The sequence below is a fragment of the Lycorma delicatula genome, chromosome 7 (genome assembly GCF_047948215.1).
Source record: "Lycorma delicatula isolate Av1 chromosome 7, ASM4794821v1, whole genome shotgun sequence".
NCBI lineage: Eukaryota > Metazoa > Arthropoda > Insecta > Hemiptera > Fulgoridae > Lycorma > Lycorma delicatula.
The window spans coordinates 122207713-122229417 of NC_134461.1; the positions used below are offsets into that span (position 1 = coordinate 122207713).

The window sequence follows — 21705 nt, forward strand, 5'->3', positions numbered from 1 at the left end:
TTCTACGGCCAATAGTTTTTGAGTTATGCGAGATACTTACGTACATACGTACGTACGGACGTACGGATGTACAGACGTCACTCTTACCACTCCGTGGTAACAATTTTAATGGCAATGATGACGTCAAACAAAATTTGCTAAAATGGCTCTTGCATCAAGTTAAAGATTTCTTTGCGGCAGACCATTTTAGTTCTAGAGCGAATTGTATCTAATTATTGAATGATTCTCGTACATTAACGTGTTTAGCTGGTTAGGTTAATATATACAGAATGATTCCAAATTACACGACAATCTCTCGGGAGGTGGACATGATTGTGTAGCCAAAAGTAAGAAAAAAAAGTTCATATAAACATAGGTCAGCAAATGGTTCGTTAGCGAATTTCAGCTCGCGGAACATTTAGTTTTTCTTTCTTCTCTCTCTGTTTAATTAAACGGTACTAAAATTCTTGGGGTATAAATCGAGGGGTAAAATTTGTACTTCCTTAATTGAATAAAAGTGGGCCCAGACCTCTACCTCAATTAGATTTTAAGAAATACGGGGTAAAACTCGAAAAGGTTTTTTTACAGAAAATACACTTTTTAGGTTTGGAATAAAATATCTTTGTTAATTTTGCACTAAACGAATAAAAATTTCTATTAACTTTATAGAAAATTTAATTCTTAGAAAACTGATAAAAAATAACACATTTTTATTTTAAATGAAAAGTACATAAAATTGTATTTCGTTAATAACTTCTGATATTTTTTATTTTTTATTTTTTATTATGGAAAATAATTATTATTTTTTGTAAAACTTTGTTTTACAATCTGAGAATAATTATTAATAAATCAATATATTTAAATTAAAAAAAAATAAAATAAAATGAAGTCAGATAAACCGATGTGCTTTTCCCTTGTAAGATCAGAATATTTTATATGGTTATCTGTGGAACCAATGAAAATAAGGGTACTTATGATATATCGTTGAAAAGGTCTCAATAAGGGCTTATTACTGCAGTTAAGAAAAAGTCCAAAATCCAAATTTTTTTGGTTTTCGGCTTTTTTGGACCCTTTTGGTTCAGTCGATTGTAATCAAAAGGGGAAGTGTACACAGTCCTAAATCCAAAATTTGAACATCCTACGGCTAATCGTTTTTGAGTTATGCGATGTACATACGTACGTACAGACGTCACGCCGAAACTAGTCAAAATGGATTCCGGGATGGTCAAAATGGATATTTCTGTTAAAATTTGACAACCGAAATTTTTTCTGATCACAAGTATTATCGAACATGCATCTTCATAATAGGAAGAAAGGGAATATATTGTAGATAAGTGATGTTAAGTACCGAATATATATCAAGAATACCTTTCACCTAGTAATCATTTTATCTTAAGTTTTTTAACTAATTTTCTTAAATTTTTACGTAAAAATCGTTAATCATCTTCAGTTCGTCTATGTAAAAATTTAATTTTTGTTTTAAAATGTTTAATTAACAATTACAGTAACAGTAAGTTTACTCTAAAATGTAATAACGTACATCTAAATATTTAAAATTTCTTAAAATTTTCAATAATTTCGTATCAGTTTTATAATGGTTATAATTAAAAATGATTATTAACTTTTATTGCTTCATGATTATAAGATATTCTCTCACGCTTGTTTAAACTTATACAAACTTTGAATTAGATTAAACCCTTATAATGTATGTCCCATGAGTACTACTCAGTGTAATTTTCAGAATGATTTATTTGAATGAAATATTTACTTAGAAGTTAAACTTGTTAGGTTTGTATTATAGGTCATATAAGGTTAGTTGTACAAATCCTTATCTATTCCCTTAGGCGAGTCGTTTTTGAAATATTTGGCTCATTTTGTACTCTCTTAAACAAATAATTTTACGGTATTATCTTATTAAATAATACATTTACTACTGTTATACTAATGTAACATTTTACATTGCAATGATAACAGATAATAATCTTCAGTTCGTTTGTGTCGTTTTATTTCGGATTAAAAGTTATTTAAAGACCCGTATTCGTAATAAAGGGAGTGCGCGTGCACCGTGAATGATCATAAATGTTTATAAAACCAATTTTAACTACTTTTCGTTCGATTAATATCTAATGATAAACTCAAGCAGCTTCGTATTAATCTTAAATTTCTTATGAAATTGAAGATATTGTGCGAACTGAGAAATTGAAGTTGTATCAAAATATGTTGTAAACACTCACGTGCGTGAGAGTTTAAATGGTACAAATATTTTGTTAAACTTCTTGAGAACGTTGAAGATGACGAACGATATGATCCCCTGTCATGATAGTAATTGAACAAAACTGTTGCGAAATGTAATGAAATTGTCCGCAGCTATCACCGAATAAGTATACGGATGATGAAGAAGACAACCAATTTCGTGGAAGACAGACTCCAACCATTGCACACTGCCTGATAAAACAAATTCCAATGTTGGACTTTTCAATTTATTCACTAGAAAAATTGAAACCTGTATTGAAGGGCACAAATTATAATTACAAACACAAATAGCTGTGGAAGCACAAACAGGCAGTAAGAGGGTTTCAGAACAATAAATTAGTGATCCTATGATGATGACTTTTTATCAGCTGTTTTGAGTAAAATTGCTTTGTTTATAATCTCAAAATCTCATTTTACGATGGCGAGTCCACTTGAAGTATATCTTTTACAATACAAAAAGCGTGGTTTTTCTCGACTTCCTAAAATATCAGCGAACGATAAACATGCTAATCAACAGAGTGACATATGTGACATGCTAATCAACAGAGTAAAAACAGCAGTGTTAAAAAATCGCCCTGGATCTCGGCACAAAGGCATCCTTCTGCTTCACGATTATGTCCGGCCTCACGCAGCTGAGGTAATATGATAAACAATCTACAAATTTCATCAGTAAATATAACCTCACCACTCCCCCTATACAGTCCTGACTTGGCCTCTTTCTGATTTCCACTTACTTAGTCCACTCAAGGAGGCAGGCACTCCGTGGTAAGAATTTTAATGGCATGATGACGTTAAAGAAAATTTGCTAAATTGGCTTCTACATCAAGATAAAGATTTCTCTGCAGCTGATCATTTTATTTCCACAGCGATTTGTATCTAATTATCGAATGATCCTCGTACATTAACGTGTTTAGCTTTTTTCGCAGCTGTCACTTGTTCTGGCTAATAAATCCTGAAAACAGCAGTGTTGAAAAATCGGCCTTTTCAATGATATATCAAAAGTGCTACATATTTTTATTGCTTCCACAGTTACAGATAAATACAATTTTAATTAAATATTTAGATGCTAGAAAGCGAAGGCACATCGGTTTGAATCCGAATTATTTTTCTAGTTTAAATATGTTTTATTCATGTAATTTTTTTTTACTGCCTATTACATAGTATATTGCATTTCTTTACCGAACGTAAGTTAAATATATGTTTTATCTATATAAATTTGTATCTACCTATTACACAGCTAGTGGTTAAAATTACTAGCGGGTTGTGTAAACACCGAGTAAATGTTGCTTCATTAAATTCATTTGTATCAGTAACACGTTGTACAAATACAAACATAATCCGCATATATTGACCAATTAAATTAGAATCTAAGCCACGGTCAATTTATTTACTAAAATGCTCTTATTGTATATATATGTCTATTTACTGTATTAGTAACAAACATTAGTAATGATAATTACAATATAATAGCCACGGTATTGCGCACTTGGTCTACTGCTCTACTAGAATGTTCACCGGAAATTGACGTTGTGTACCTATTTTAAATAGCTCCGTAACGGTAGTGTATGTAAGCCCTTATCTCAACGATACAGACCCGGGACTCTCTGATAATGATAACCAGTTAACTGCTAGCACGCTCTAGTGGTAGACAGTATTATTACTACTACCATGACATTATAGTGTTTTATATTCAGTACAGTAGATGCGCTGTTAGATTTTTTTTTTATTTATTGTTAATGTGGTGAAGATTGGAAAAATTAATTACTTTTATCCTTCTGACTAGTTTTTTTATCTTTTAAAATTTGTCGTTGCTTTTTTATTTGTATTTTTGCTTTTATGTAAAAAATTAAAGATATTTTATTGGTTATGTGGTACGTACACTTTGTTAAGTACACTATATTTTGTGTAAAAAAAAAATAATCCTTTTTTTTTTATTAAAAGGATAAGATAATCTTTGTGTTGTCGAATCATCATCAATATTAGCATAATCTATCAAAAAGAGGGGTTCTTAATTTTATCAATTTGCAATATTTTTTTTGTATGTACAGACCTTGTTCCCTAGAATTGATCGATTTCAATTGATTCCTTATCAAATTGTTTTTAAGCTTAAAGATATACAACCGTATTCTGATATTAAAATTCTTTTCACGAAAAAATTTTAAATAATCTGTTCGAAAAATTTTTAAGCTAAAATTTTGTGTGTATTTTCCATTCCAGAGGCCCGTATATCATGCTAGTTTTTTAAGACATTTCACGGATTTTTTTTCCTTGTGTTTATTGAGCTTGCCTTTGGTATCTCCTTAAGAGCTGTTCATTTTCAAATTTTCCAGTGTATTTTATCGACTTATATCTCATTTTAAATAAAATTTTAAAAATGTAAATTGGAATATAAAAAACATACGTAAACAAAGCCTTTTTTTATTATGTTTTTTTTATATTCCTGTCAATAATTTAAGTCATTGTTGACGGATCAAGTTCTTTGTAAATGTGTAGTCTTGAACAGACTCATCCGACCATTCCTGAGATTTGTGGTTAATTGAACCCCAACTACCAAAGAAGCACTAGTTGTATCCACGATTTAGTACTCAAATCCGTATAAAAACAACTCGATCAGCTGATTTACGATGACGAGTTTACCACTTGACTAATCCGGTGGATTTTAAAGCCAACTTAAACATTATATATTAAAAAATAATCATTTTTCAATTCTTAAAATTTTGACTTAAATAAATTCAGGAAATGAAATTTATAAGCAGTTGAAATAGTATTATTTCTATTATGTTTTAAAGTCAGTTTTATTTATTATTACTTTTTTCTTCTTTGTTCTTAATTTTAATATGTATTGGAAGTTATATAAAAGTTTTGACTATCGTAGTTATAGTAACAATTTTTAAAATTTTTTCCTCCATAGTTTTTCTTTTTAATTGCCGAAGGGGGAAGTGAATATTAACCTAACTTTTTCCTGAATGTAGTGTTTTATTTAGACCGGTTCTTTTTTTAATTATTTAACGTTATTAAAAATGGAAGTTTCAGATTAAAACCATTAATATAGTTTTTAATTAAATTTTTTGTCAAGTTTCCAGTTACTGAAGAAAAATAATTTGTTTTATTATTTAATTTTTATGTATAATTTTATATAAAAAAATTTAGGAAATTTTTTGAATGGGTTAAAAATAGTAACAGCTTTGTTATAGTTAGAAATTAAATAAAATTTAAATTAGTTAATTGTTCAGATTTTACATTTATAATGATTGATGAAATTTGGAACAGTTTAGATTGTATTTAGTTTTCATTATAATCTTTACTTTCCCGTTTAGAGAGCGCTATAGTTCTAGAGGGGAAGTATTGTAATCGGTCCAATTTGGGGATATGTGGTTTTCACCGGATCTTAACGTTTTGACACCTAAGAAACCAAAAAACAAAAAAAAAACCGGATGGAAATTTCCTGAATGTTAATGTTCGTATTGTTCGGTGTTGGGTTCTAAATAACCTAATATCTTCAGAACTACTGGGCCGAATTTTACCAAACTTGGTCAGATTATTTCTATATATAGGGCACTGATACGATTAAATTTTCAACTTAAAAGGTCAATGGGGTGAAGCTGTAGAGCTACATCGCCCTTAGTATCTCGATATTTCGCCTAATTAAGGTCATATTCTTTTTAAAACACATTTGTTAATTAAAAAATAACAATATTTTTGAAAAAAACATTTTGCATAATCGCACCCGTAATGAAAAAAATGCTCTAAAATAAGTGGGCATAATGCGTCATTACTTCCCCCTTATCACCACTAGGAGCGTTAGTGTCGCAGCCCGCCATCTTGGAATTTCCTTTTTTCGCTGGGAGAAATTTCCTTTTCTCTCGTCCTTTTGGACCGGGAAATTTGAAATTTCACAGTACATAAATATGAATTATTTATTTTATTTTATTTAATTATTATTTCAAAGTTTGGTAGGACTGACATACAGCTATTGTAGTCGTCTGCTATGTTGTGACGTCACAGGTTAAACGGTAGAATTTAATAAATTAATAATATTTAGAGTGTAAAAAGTAACTCGGTCTGGCTGGGACTCGAACTCGATCGCCCGGTTGATTCGGTACCTAGTACGTTAAGCATCGCGGGTGCACCAGTCTGTCGACCGTACGAGCAAAATTTGTTCTATGTAAGTTGTGAAATTACATAAGTTGAATTAGTGGCGACCGTCACCGCTAGTACCGCCACACTGTACGAATTAAATACGCGCGCATTTTTATTGAATTAAGCGAAAAAATATTAATTTAAATAAAATGATAAATATTTAAAATTAAGTTTTGTGTATGTAAGATGTGGGTCAGAAATAACCCACAATTGTAGGACTTTCCCGGAACGCGGCGGGGAAATCCTACAACCGTGTTGGAAGCTCTTTTTTTTCTACAATACAAATGTATGATTTTATCAATTAGTTAATATTTATTTTTTAAGGTGAAGACTGGAGTAGATAATTTTCAGTTGCTCGTATAAACTTCAATAATATAAATTACAAAACAACTGAAACTTCATTGTTCTTATGATTCCTTAGCTGATATAATAGTATCTAGATAATTTTAACGTGTTTGAGAAGAAAAAGCTTGAACCGCTTTTGAATAAAAGTTAACTACATAAAAATTATTTAACCTTTATTATTTGTGTGGAAATAACGAAAGAAATTCTATACGAATATTAATTGCTGATTAGTGTAAAACTGGAATTTTTTTTCCATATAAAATAATATACTTCAGAATTAGGTACTTTTGTATAAAAGTATAAATCGGGTACTTGAAAGAATGTAATCTTCTTGTTACAGTTTACTGTAATCAATTACATTCTACGCACGCACACTAGATTTATTCAAGTTATAACCGCTTATAACTTTATTCAGTAGTCAAGGTAGACTTCATGTCGGTTTCTTTTTGAACTTACTACAACTTTTAAATTAATTACCACATAAAATGAAGAAAGAAAAAGAGCAATATGCAAATATCGTGTGAAATATAAAAATGAAAGTGTATTTGTCTTTTTAAAGAATAAATAAGATATATTTTTCGAAAACTTCTTGTAAAGCCATATAGATAATTTTTATAAGAAGCCATGATGATGATGAAAATGAATATGAATTGCATATATAAGTGCAGTATAGTTCTCTTTCTTGAAATAATACTTATTCTCTTACGACAAATTCTGATATACAGTTAACAGCTGTACTAAATTTTCAATCTATTTTTATTACACGACTGCTCAAAAAGGAGTGAATTGTTTTTAGTATGTATGTATGTATGTTTGTTTGTTCTACCGTAGCGGCTCAACGGCCGAACCGATTTAAATGTATGATCCCGCGTTGGAATCCTTTCGTTACCGAGAGCGTCATAGGATATATATATATATATACTTAAATAAATTTAAAAAATTTGAAAAAAAATTATACTAGATACAATATTGTCACGGGCACGCTGTTTAATTATCCTATACTGGTAATTGCCCTATATTAAAAAGCAATGTTTTTACTTAGCAGTCGTGTTTTTTAATTAATATTTATATCTTGTATCTTTAAAAACCATAAAACAAACTTTTAAAAAATGTTCAATAAAATATAAAAGATAAATGAATTTACAAATGTATATATGTGTTACGATAAATTTGATTAATCCGGTGATTATAGATAATTACCGGTTAGTATGTATAATCCCCTTCAATGTTGATAACATATATAATTTGTATATTTAACGTTAATTAGACCAGGTTAGCGAGCGTAGGTTACGTTTTGTTAGGTTATCTCAGAAATGGTTGACCTGAGACTGTACTACACTTCATTTAATTTCATACATATCTTCCTCATTCATCCTCAGAAGTAATACCTTATGGTGGTTCCGGTGGCTAAATAGAAAATAAAGAAAGGTTATGTTGATATAACACTCTGGGTTTGTCTAGTTGTAAACTCATCATCACAAATCAGTTGATTTCGATCGAGAGTTCAATCCACTAGTTGATTTCGATCCACTATAACGTTCAAATCCTAGGAAGGCAGTTATTTTTATACGGATTTAAATACTAGATTGTGGATACCTGTGTTCTTTGGTGGTTGGGTTTCAATTAACCGCACGTCTTAGTAATGTTGACAAGACTCTACACTTCCTTTACATTCAAATCGTCCTCATTCATTCCCTTAAGTAATACCTTACGGTGGTTCTGGAGGCTAAATAAAATATATATATGATTCATTAGGGCCTTTCATCCGGAGGTCCCGGGTTCGAATCCCGGTCAAGGATAGCATTTTCACGCGCTACAAAAATTGAACCAATACCTAACGGTGGTTTCGGAGGTTAAAAAAAAATAATAAAAATAATTAAATTCAGTAATTACTACTTATAGTTATTTTAATATGTAAAATATCTTAATATGGAGAATGTGTAAAATGATTGGTATATTTCATAAATTGCTATGTATTTATTAAATTCTCTATCATTTGAGGTAATTATATATATTAACATGTAATATTATTTAAAGTCACTGGATTAATCAAATTTACCGTAACATATATACCATATATCGTTTGGGCAACTAAAGACCAAACCGCTAAAAATTTGGAAATCGCAGAGACCATCTCCCTCTGCTGACAGTTCGAACTTCTGTTAAAACCACACGAACGCGTGCTAGTGAATATTTTAACGTGACTCGTAGCTCTAGTCTTGTTGGAAAAAGCCGTACTCATATTCAAGATCTGATATGAGTGTAGAATTATTCGAACGTTTCACGGTATGCTTTAATTTTGATTCTTCCATCAAAAAATATTGGTCCTTTTTACTTTTGCGAGATTCAGCACTAAACACCGATTTTCTTATCGTGAAGTGGATGTACAAACATCCGGTGAGGAGTTTCAGTCATCCAATTTAACAGCACCTTGGCGTTGTGCGAATAAGCATGCCCAGATAAATTAAAAAATGCCTCGCCTGGAATGAAAGTATTGGGCCTATCTGTCCATCGAAAATGTTTTTGAGAAGTCATTCGCATAATGTTTTGTTGTTCTAAATAATTCTTTCATAGTAGTTACTCGATATGGTTTTAAATTGAAATAATGAAGAATTTTTCAGGAAGATATATTTCACATCTCTTTGTTTTGATAACTTACTTATAGATTCTATCGATCTGGCAGAAATTCTTCTTGAAATATTGGTTATGGTCTCTGAAATCAACGGTAGGTCGCTTACTTTGCTTTTCGTTTGAGATCGACCCCGTTGTACGCCTTTTCAGCAGAACCGTGTATTCTATTCTGTGCTGGAATATTGACATTTGGAAATTTTTCAATGAATATTTGACGAGTTTCTGGAAATACTACAGTATTCACATGAACTTCCACTACAGCAACTCTTTGTTTTGCACCCAAAAAAAAACTATTTTTGATCTTTAAAGAATTGCAATTCTGCTGAATGAGGTAATCCTATATTGAGGTGCTTACTGCAGTAATATGAAGACAGTGAAATTAGCATTCAGAAATATATTAAAAATAATTTTGATACCATTTATTTGTGCTGTTTTTTTTAAAAATAAATGTAATAAAATTGCAGAATTACTGTGTCACAATTACACAGATTCGTATTATGATGAATGAAATGGTAAATAGCATTGCTATTGGTACTCTCGAGTATTGTTGTTAACTGTTGATGCTTTAGTGTAGAATAGTTTCGTTCTTTGCAGTTGTATCTTACTTTAAATGCCGTATTCAATCGAGAAAACGTTGGCACAGTAGAAGGTTATGTGCGTTCTGGATCCTTTCAAGAAACGAGTCAAATATTCGCGGAATAATTCCCGAATGTCAATATTCCTGCAAAAATTCCTACTCTTTTTCTTGGAATAAAAAGCTTTCTTCTGAAATATTTAAAGATATACCAAGGTTTTACTTATACCTGTAACTGAAATATTTGCTGAATTTCGATTATAAAACATTTTAAAAATTTTCACAAATTTCATTCGAAAGTCAATCAAGAATTCATATCATTCGTCTATATATCATTTTCTAAATAAATTATAGCTAATAAATAAGCATTCATCAAAAGAGTCGTCTCTCCTCTTCAATCAATTCTAACTTGTGGAAAACTGACCCAGTTCATAGTTGACATCGTTTAACAATCAGCAGTCACCAATCGATTCATAATGCATATTCCTTCTAGCTTTCTACAAGTAGTTAACGGGCTGTTCATGACTGGAGAGAATGGGAGCTCCTTCAGTCTAGAACTAAGTAAAGTTAGCGCGTTATGCATAATATCAACATAATCAGTAAAATCAGTTATACATATTTAACAGAACTGATCACTACATAGAAACCTCTGTACAGATTCGTTGGAATTTTTTTTTCTAATGGAATAGGATGTATTTAAGAATTAATGAACAGCAAACATTGTTAATTACGAAAACAACAGAAAGAAGTATTAAAAAAATCAATCTATCTAAAGCTTTGCATAAATTTTTGACGGAAGCTTTTTTTGCATATTTAATAAAATCTATAACTCTGAATATATATATATATATATATGTGTGTGTGTGTGTGTGTATTTACATTTTTCAAGTTAGCAGAAAATTAATTATTACATTGATTTTTAGAAGAACTAAAATTACACAAAATTTATTGATTTTGAAGTGAAGTGTAATTACTTATAAAATATTTCTCTTTTTTGAATAATCTTGCAATGCTCTAATCCTTTGTGCTTATATAAAGACGTTTTTATTAGCGGCAACCGCGGTTGCAGTTTGAGATCGTTTATATATTATTTTATTTTACTTTTTTACTAAAATATATATATTTATTTTCCTTAGAACTTATATAATTGTTGATTTTAATTAACACTGATGTTTTGGCTTCAGAAATGAAAACCTATAACTTCTTTTAAATAACACATCATAACAAAATGTTTGTTCGAGGTTTCCTCATTTATTTCATATTAATTAAATTTTGTTATTGGTATTTGATTTTAAATAAACCTAATTTTATATATATGATTTCATTTTATGTTTGCAGAAACCGACTAGAAAGCAACGCTGAACATTGGAATGCCCTTTTGTTATCGTTAAGAGAACTTATAGAATGGGTCATAAGAAAAGATACTGAACTGACTGGATTAGGACCCATCGGCGGTGATACGACTTCCTTACAAAAGCAACAGGTACACTCTTACTTTCAGATACACTCTTTTCTTTCTTTTCATTCTTTCTATTTTTTATAGGAAAATGTAATTTATATCCTTCAACTTTTGATTTATCCTTTAACTATTTATCGAGAACATATCATTAGTTTTTCCTGGGATTACTAAAACAGATAAGATTATCATTAGATAAATCAGGCCAATATACATGATAACTACCAAATATGTGAACATAAAGTAAGAATAATCTAACTTGGTCGTTGAATTATGGAACCAAAAATTAAGCTCCATAATTTGGAGACTTATTTTCGCATAACAGTGTAAAGTGCATACAAAAACTAACGGATAATGGTAAATATGTGTAAATACACAGAATCTCCTACGAACAAACTGAGTAACTTTCAGGACATGTTCTATTAGTGAAAATAACGAAAAAAAGTTCATATAAACATGTCTGGAAACGGTCTGACCCTTTCGTTCTAAATTTTGTATTTTTTAAAAATTATTTTCTGTAATTAGCGTTTTTGTTTTAAAAAAAAAATGTTTATTAGGCACAGAATAATTTGATTTTCTGTATGTTTTTCGTCTGTTTTGCTTCAATAAAAACGGATTTTTGAAAGTTTTTATTTACATTTTATTGGTTATGTTTACATAATTTTTCTCAGAATTAAATTCTCTAACAGATTTATTACTTAATCTTTTGCATATTAGCCTTTTAACAAAGCTATTGTTTTACAAACCTGAAAAAATTTTTTTCGACACCGAATTTTTTGTTTTACGTCGAATATCTTAAAAACTACTGAAGATAAAGTACTAGGACCTGTTTTATCCTATTTCACAATCCAAATTACATAATAAACCGCCAACTTTACTGCTTAATTTTGGTCCTAAAAATTACAATAGGACTTCTTTTTATTACAAGAGCAGAAATCCGTGTGAAATTTTTCACTAGCCATAACTCGTAAAAAAAGCGTTTCCAGCCCAATGTTTATAAAACCCACCGGGTTGGTCTAGTGGTGAACGCGTCTTCTCAAATCAGCTGATTTGTAAGCCGAGAGTTCCAGCGTTCAAATCCTAGTAAAGCCAGTTATTTTTACATGGATTTGAATGCTAGATCGTGGATACCGGTGTTCTTTGGTGGTTGGGTTTCAATTAACCACACATCTCAGGATTGGTCGAACTGAGAATGTACAAGACTACACTTAATTTACACTCATACAATATCATCCTCAGAAGTATTATCTAAACGGTAGTTACCGGAGGCTAAACAGGAAAAAGAAAGTTTTCAAAAGCCCAATGTTTATAAAACTTTTTTCATTATTTTCACCAGTAGAACATTTCCTGAAAGATTCTCTGTTTCTTCGTGGGACATGTAAAAAAAAATTAAAATGACGAGAGTATATATATTTCTACAGATTTTGATTCGTTTTTTATTCCAGCAATATTTCGTTCTTCAACACTAATGCTTTGCTGTTGCTTCTTGGATTTTCTAAGTAGAAATAATATACGTCACCTAAATTGTACTAATTTTCCCATGAAAAAAAGAATATTACTAATAATCTCCGTTAAGTAAAGAATAAATCTTAACTTTAACCCACCGGGTTGGTCTAGTGGTGAACGCATCTTCGCAAATCAGCTGATTTCGAAGTCGAGAATTCCAACGTTCAAATCCTAGTAAAGGCAGTTACTTTTATAAGGATTTGAATACTAGATCGTGGATACCGGTGTTCTTTTTGTGGTTGGGTTTCAATTAACCACACAGCTCAGAAATTGTCGACCTGAGACTGTACAAGTCTACACTTCAGTTACACTCATACATATCATCCTTATTCATCCTCTGAAATAATACCTTACGGTGAATCCCGGAGGATAACAAAAAAAAAAATCGTTACTTTTAGTAATATAATTACTTATTTTATCAGTCTATGAACCCGCAGGAATTCGATGGAAAAGTAAGATGTGAAATATTTTAGTTTCATCTCTGCTTGATTATCACAAAGCGTTACCATATGAGATACCAAAGATGTGGCAGTTTTTTTAGCAGTTTTGATTAGTTAAACTATATCATTCCATCTATATCTCTTTTTCATCTAAGTACGGATATCTGCTAAGGTTCTTCATACCGTCTTTTCCTGGGTCTCCCATACTTATTTTATCAATAGGTGATATTGCAGAGATCTAGTAGATATTCTTTCAAAATGTTTTGTCCATCTTTCTCTGTATTTATGTATTTTTTCTTAATTGGTTCCTATCTTAGCAGCTTTACCGTCCTCAATTATCCCAATTCTAAACAATCACGTTCATACAGCAATAAACATACTGCCAATAAATCATTCATTCCAAGATCCTTCATAGTAATTTTCTTAAGTTCATTTTTTAAAACTGCTTACCGTTTTAAATTGATTTACCCTTCTGACTATCTTCATATTTTTAATATTGTTATATCTTGATGACCAAACTGGATCTTTGAAAAAGTTTTCTACTTTTTACAATATTTGCGAGATCCTAGAAAAGACTAGAAGAGACGGGTGTAGTGCAATAAAAGCGATTCTACAGTTTCTTCTCTTCAAGTTCTTTGTTTCCTTGTTTCTTTTTTTTGAATAAGCGCCTTATTAATCGGTTTATCAGCTGTGGATCCTGATCCTATCTGCAGACTTACAATAGCATTTTTGTAGGAGCCGGATGGACAAATACTTCTTTATTGGAACTCAATGTGGTAGATTAACTCTCTCTGTTATTATGAAACTCTTTAAAAATTTTTTTTCATGCAAGGAATTACCAAAAAACTAAACACCAGACTTGGAAGTTTTCAAGATAAAGCCTCCATTATTTATGATAATTTTTGGTATCTATTCATTGGAAAAATAAAAATCTGTAGTTAGAATAAATATTTCCTCTACATACAATTTGAAATTCCAAAAATATTTATGAACGCAGCGTCGAAAAAACAATAATTATTGTTTGATAATTGACCTGTCAGTCAAACTCTGCCACAAATTACGTTTTATATGGGTTAATGGAGATAAATTTTCCCGTGATAAACGGTATTCACCAACAACATTCCTTAATCATAAAATCAGTTTAAATGAAATATAAAAGAAATGAAACCTTAATTTATTTTTTATTTTTTCTTGGGTGCACTTCTTTCTTCCTTATGAATTTTTTGATATTATAAAAATATGTAAAATATATTATTTTTATACAATTAACATGTTGCTAAAAATTGGGCCTCCCTTTATATATAACGGTAGGTATAAGTAAGACAGTGGGCGACCAGAAGATACATTATTTAAAAGGTATATGTGTGGTAATGTACACTAATGAAAAATAATGTTGGTTGAAGTAGTAAGGGTTGATAAAACCCTATATATATATATATATATATATATATATATATATATATATATATATATAAATTGTTAACACCGCAGTACTTTATCCTTTGTTATGAAATTTATTCTTTGTTTTTTATTGTTACATTCTATTTCTCACAAAAAAAAAAAAATATTAATATAACCCCCCAAAAAAACCGCTTATTTACACAAATATTTCATAATTTTCATTTCTAAGTTATAAAACTGGGCTTTTAATATATACAGAGTGTATCACGAAGTTCTCCCGGAACTTTCATAACCTATTCTACTCGTGAAAATAATGGAAAAATTTCATTTGTCGTAAAATGCATCGTTTGCGAGTTACGGTTAGTGAAAGATTTCGTTCAGATTTCAACTTCCCCTGTAAAATGAGGTAGTTTAAGACGTTAATTAAGAGACAGAATTAGTAATTTCTTATGATTTTTGACCTGAAAAATCAAATAAAATAGATCTCGAATAAAAAAAGGTAATTTTGAGAAATCTGGCATGAAAATCAATAAATTTTGGGTAAAAAACTCTTTTATGTTTGACGTACAATAACTTTGTTAAATGGGTAATAAACATATCAAACTTTTAAACAAAACTTGTAGAGAATTTAATTCTGAACAAAATGAATTTGTAAAAACAAAATTTACTATTAAAAAATAAAAATAAAAATTACGTAGATAATTTTTTTTTATTAATGACAGAAATAAAATAATTTAAAAAATTATTATTCTTAAATTCGATTCTTTCTCACCTTTCTTTGTTTTATTCAACTTACCTTACACCATTTTGTTAGAATTAAATTTTCCGTAAGTATTATTTAAAGGTTTTATGTGTTTCTTACCCATTTAATATAGTTTATTACTATTTAATATATAGTAGTATTAATTTTGTTTTTATTTCACGAAAATTTCTCTAGCTTCTAAGAATGTTATGAGGAAATTTGTATAAGAGAAACAAAAACTTCTTATATATGCATTTAAAAGAGAAAAAGATGCACCTAAAGGGCATACAGAATATTTTATATATCTTACAGTCAATTCTTTAGAAATTGATTCTTCAGAATTTCAACTTGAAGTTGAAATTTATATCTGCATATAACGTTTTTATTTTCGTTTCAAGATTTTGGAAAAGTTTTTCTCGAATAATTTTAAATTGTAAATATTTCTATAAATGTTCATAGTTTATTTTAATTGCATGTAATCATCTTATTGTCTTTTAGAGATATTGACATTTAAATTTGTATAAAGAAATGTATTTATAAATAAATCTTCAGGTAACCCATAATTTTCCATATATAGGAAAAATAAATGTTTCCTTATGAAGGCAATGGTGTATCAGGAAAAGATAAGGAAAGTATCATCAACGCCATTACAAGCGAATTCCTTCGCACAGTTGGAATGGCGTTGGTGATACAATACGTTTCTTGATATGATCTATGTTTTATACCTTTTCCTGACACATCACTGCCTTAATACAAAAATGTTTATTTTTCCTATGTATGGAAACTTACAGATACCCTCTATTAGTTAACGGGGGAAGGGATAAACTCGAGGGCTTTACTCGACAGGCGTATCGGTATCAGGCTTAACGTGGAGTTAAACGGACAGGATCTGCAAATACAGAAATAATAACGGGAAAAAGGGACGAAGAATAAAGAAAAGAAGTGGGTGACAAACTACCGATCAGGGTAAATTAGTTTTCAATCTTGCGTACCACCTGAATATAAAAATAAATACGGTATGACAACTGTAAAACTGCTAACGACAGAGAAAATATTTTCAAAGGAAAATAATTATATTTACAAAGTATATAAAAAATCTAAATATATTATCCCTTTTCTCTATGTAATTTATTTTTCGTGAGCGCACAACGAAATATCGTTATCAGCGCCCGGGTACGATATTTATATAATAAACATGATTACCAACATTGAATCTATTATCGGTTAACGGAACTTCAAAATATAATATAATACCGCTATAAATCCGTTTAATATTTGATTCTTTCGTCATATTCTCGAATCGTAACTTAATAACTTCAAGGTTTATATCTGATCGAATCCGCTCAGTATTAGTTCACACTGTGTGATCTGTAACTAAAAATGTTTCTTCTTAATTTTCCAAGTAAACGATTTGTTTGAATTCACTGGTAACATCAACTGCTTTATTCATTTTAAAATCTCACAATTCACATGTAAATGAACGTAGAAAAAGGTGCTTCAAACAGTTACCTACAGCAAAAAATTTCAACAAATCGGTTGCTATTATTTTTATCAAGCATGACTTTTTCACACGCTAAAAAATGTATTATCAAACATTTTAGTAACTATTACTGGACGACAACCTGTTGTTACTATTTTATAAATAAATAAGCCTTAATTATTGTTTTTAATATTTAATAATGTAAAATGGGAAAGGGCCACGGAAAAAAATATTGATGAGAAACAAAAAATTGTTTTTTATTAGTACTCGCCAAATTTTTCCTGATATCTGGGTTTACCAGTCTCATTAGTTTAGATAAATTTGTCCTAGATTTTTATCCAGAAAACTTCTACATTTTTAATATATCTCATTGATGGGAAGAGGATATAATTTTGGCTTTATTTTATTTAGTAAATTTTTTGAAAATTGTTAATTACTATCGCTGCCCATTATTTGTCATACCCTTATATAAGGAAAATAAATACTGAAAGAAAAAATAATACTAAAGCAAAATATTAATTAGCTTTTCGCATAATTCACATCTGCAGATGAGTAATTACATGTTAAATTAGAAATTAGTGTAATTATGACATTCTTTGTATCAAAAACAGAGTGATGAAAGATGTTCAACTGGAACATATTTTTTATTAATATATAAGGTTATGATTAAAAATATTTCATTTATATGTAATTTCATACACTAATAAATATAACGTATGTCCGACAAAGAGGTATACGCTTTTGATTTAGTATAATTCGACCATTCCCCACAGATTCTATTGAAACTTTACAGCCATTTTAACGAAGGTTCTAAAAATGTTCTTTGAAAATTTCAACCTTCTAGGATTTAGAGAAACAAAATGGCGACTTTCAAATAAAAATATTAATTTCAGATAAAACCACTACATTTTTTATTCATTACAAAATAGCTGGTAAAAATGATTAAAAACAGTTAATAATTAGAAATAGAATAATTAAACACATTTAGATAATTATTCATGGTTGTGACTATTAACTTGTTTTATGCAATTTGAACAGCTGTTTAACTATACATTATCGGTTTCAATCATTTTTAACAGCTATTTTGTAATGAATAAAAATGTGGTTTATCTGAATTTGATGTTTTTATTTGAAAACCGCCATTTTGGTTCTATAAATCGTAGAAGGTTGAAATTTTCACAGAAAATTTTTAGAACCTTCGTTAAAACGGCTGTAAAGTTTCAATAGAATCGTTGGGGAATGGTCGAGTGATACTAAATCAAAAGCGTGTACTTCTTCGTGGAGGGACTCGAAGTTCTCCCCAGACGTTCATAACCTATTCTACTCGTGAAAATAATGGCACAGTTCATATAAACATATGTCCTAAAATGCATCGTTTGCGAGTTACGGCAAGTTAAAGATTTCGCTTGGATTTCAGCTACCCCAGTGAAATAAGGCCGTACTGAAATTTTAAAAACGTTAAGTAAGATGCAGAATTAGTGATTTCTTATTGGTTTTGACCTGAAAAATCTAACAAAATAGGTTGCAGAACGGTATCTGGAGTAGTTAGTTCTTCAGGCCTATCCTTAAGTTGCCACATCCATAATACGGAAGAACAATTAATTCTTCACGAGAATGCATTTTTATTTTATATACAATATTTTTCATCCATCCCAGACGCAAAATGGACCTTCACGATCGATCTATTTCTCAAGGAAATTATGATTTAAGTGAGTGGAAAAGGCACATGAGAATTGGTAAGGCGCGCTATTATGCTGGAAGTATACTTTGCGTCTCAGCGCTAGAGGAACTTCTTTAAGCAGCTGAGGCATTCGTCTTGAAGAAAATGCAATTAGATCTCAGTATTTAAACTGCCAGGTAATATGAACGGTCCAAACAGTTGATTATGTAGAAGGCCGCTCCATACATTGACGCTAAATCGGTGTTGAGAATTGTCTTCTAGCGTTTCATGATTACTTCTGCCCATGTAAATTCATTACGTAAATTGTTGACGCCATCTCGAGTGACATTTGCCTTCTCAGTAAACAAAACATATTCTGGAGTTGTCGATTTGTATTCTACCAATTGCAGAACTCCAAGCGAAGCGGACCGTGTACTGGGTGTAGGTGTTGAATTGACTGTTTATGATGAGGATAAAACTTGTTTTGTTAAGTGTCCTCCAAAACAATGATGCGAAACTCCGATCCGCGTAGAATGACGTCTGGTACTGACGCCTGGACTGGGAAATAATAATTTCATCAAAAATTGCTTCGTCTTGGACAGTTCGTTCGTAGATTGTACATACTAGGTAGTGAACCTATTTCCTGAAGATTGTGAAAAATCACGCTAATTGTTTTGGGATCTGGATCCTGCGTTTTGGTTCATATTCTGCTGCAGCAACTGTAGCACTACCAGTACACATACCCAAAATGATATCAGCGTATTTCTCTGTTATAAATAAGTAGGGAATTACTTCAATGACAAACCGATCATGTTCAAACTAAAATTCAAAAAAACCTTCAACCTTAGCTAACGACAGCACAGTTAATATTACCCGATATACGTAAATATACCTTTCAGAATGATTTAAACACTAACACAGTATTGCGCATTCTCGAACTGCTGTTATTTTACTGCCAACTTTGAAATAATAATTTTTCAAATAGTTTATTGTGTCTCTGTCATTAATGAAAAAATTATTATCCAAGAAATTTTTATTTTGCAATTGTGTAATTCCAGTTTTTTATTAACGGCAATTTTTAACAGTAAATTTTGTTTTTACAGATTTTTCACATCACCAAAAAAAAAGAATTTGGTTTTTGAATACATTAAATAAGTACTTTCTGAAAAATACAATGATGTACTGTTTCTAAATAAAGTTCTATTTTTCTAACATTTCTTTGTTTTATTCAACTTATCTGCAACTTTTTTTCAGAATTAAATTTTCTATAATTTTTGTTTAAACATCTTCTGTGTTTATTTTATTGCTCATTTAACAAAATTATTGTACGAGAAGGGTTTTTACCCCAATTTATGGATTTTCACCTCAAATTTCTCAAAAACTACAGCAGATATGATTCTAGGACCTATTTCATTCGATTTTATAAATCTAGAAAATATTTATTTCAAATTACATTTAAATGAGAAAAATATACTGTTGATTCACGAAGAATATGTAAATAACTTTCAGGACATATTCTACTCGTGAAAATTGAGAAGAAAGTTCATATAAATATAGATTCGGAAACGTTTTACATTTTAATTTTTGTTTTTAATAAACAAATTTTTATATGTGTATTTAGTTCTGTCGACCTTATTCATATTATTTCACTCAGAATCAAATTATATACAGTTGTGTGTTTATTACCAATTTAAGAGTTAATTTACGTCATACATAAGAAAATGTGTTTTTCGACTTTAGTCTTTTACTCCAGATTTCTGAAAACTTTCTTCTTTATTTTCACCAGTAAAACATCTCCTGAAACTTAATTGTATTCTTTGTGAAACGCTCAGTTTTTTTTTTTTTTGTATTTATTGTATTCAATCACCTTTCATATGAAAATCATAAAGCGATGTGATTTTTTTTTAAATTCTTATCCTTGTATTAATTAATAGAATGACGAGAAAAACAATATCAGAGACCTACCGATTGGCTGTGGTTTTTTAATTAACTCTACGTTGATACAATAATCGATACAATTTCAATAAAATCATATTGGTTGATTTTTTATTTTACCACGATTTCTACTTCTCTCGAGCTTATATATCGAATAAACTTTTTTAACATACAAATTTGGGAATTCATGTTTCTATTATTGATATTTAATTTATGTAAGAATTTATTACATTTTAAAGAATTTAAAATTTAAAAAAATGTTGTCTTTATACGATGACTAAAACGATGTCATTAGTGTATGCAACCCCGTTTCACCCGTTTATTTATCACTCGTGCGCGCGCGTGTGTTTCAGACAGAGGAACATTATAATAAATGTTTGTCCAAATATGGATAAAAATGGACGTTATGTATTTTTTTGAATGAAAATAATCAGTACTAAGTATTTGAAATATTTATTTTGTATTTTGAAAGTTGTATGTTGTCATAAAACAAAAGATTTTCCCGGCTTTTTTTTACTTTAATTTTTTATTTATATTAATATTTCGTTCGTAGAAAGAGCGAAATCTGTTAAACCAGTCAGACAAAAGAATAAAGGATTGTCGCCCACTTCTTTTGCTCTTTCAAAATGTATTATCCTTGATTTATTTCTTACATTTTTTTCTGTCTAAAATTTAATTATTTTCCTTTCAGCAAAATTAAGTTGTTTCTTTATCTTAAGATATAACTTCATTCTTACTTTAGTTTTGTTTTTTATTATATATATGGAATTTTCTTCTTTTTTTTTATTTTATTTATTTATTGCTGTTTTTTATTTAACACAATGCGTTTTTATTTCTTTTGATAAATTCATTTCACATTTTAATAAATTAATACAATTTATTCACGCTATTTACTTAATTTTTTTTCCGAGTTAAAATACATTTAATTGTAAAGAGTCTTCAAAAAATTTGACTTTAGACTTTATCCATAGCTTACATAATTATTATTGAAATAAAAAAATAGAGAGGATATGGCGGTTCTGTTGCAAACTTAAGCTTTGATTTCTGTTCAGTGTAACTACACAAGTCTACAAGACAACTAACAAGTCCATAGTGCAACTAACAACGTCTCCAGAAAGCGGTGTGTATTTTACCATCGCTTCCTATGACCTCACAGTACGCAG

The 21705-nt window shown here is 29.8% G+C and overlaps 1 protein-coding gene across 3 annotated transcripts in view; it reads left to right on the top strand.

Moving 5' to 3' along the window:
- Dys (Dystrophin) overlaps window positions 1–21705 on the top strand; it is a 1915508-nt gene that overhangs the window by 1789957 nt on the left and 103846 nt on the right. For all 3 annotated transcript variants that reach the window (XM_075370745.1, XM_075370746.1, XM_075370747.1), the window contains one exon: window positions 11261–11405. In XM_075370745.1, coding sequence (XP_075226860.1) covers window positions 11261–11405 — 145 coding nt within the window. The remainder of the gene's footprint in view (window positions 1–11260; window positions 11406–21705) is intronic.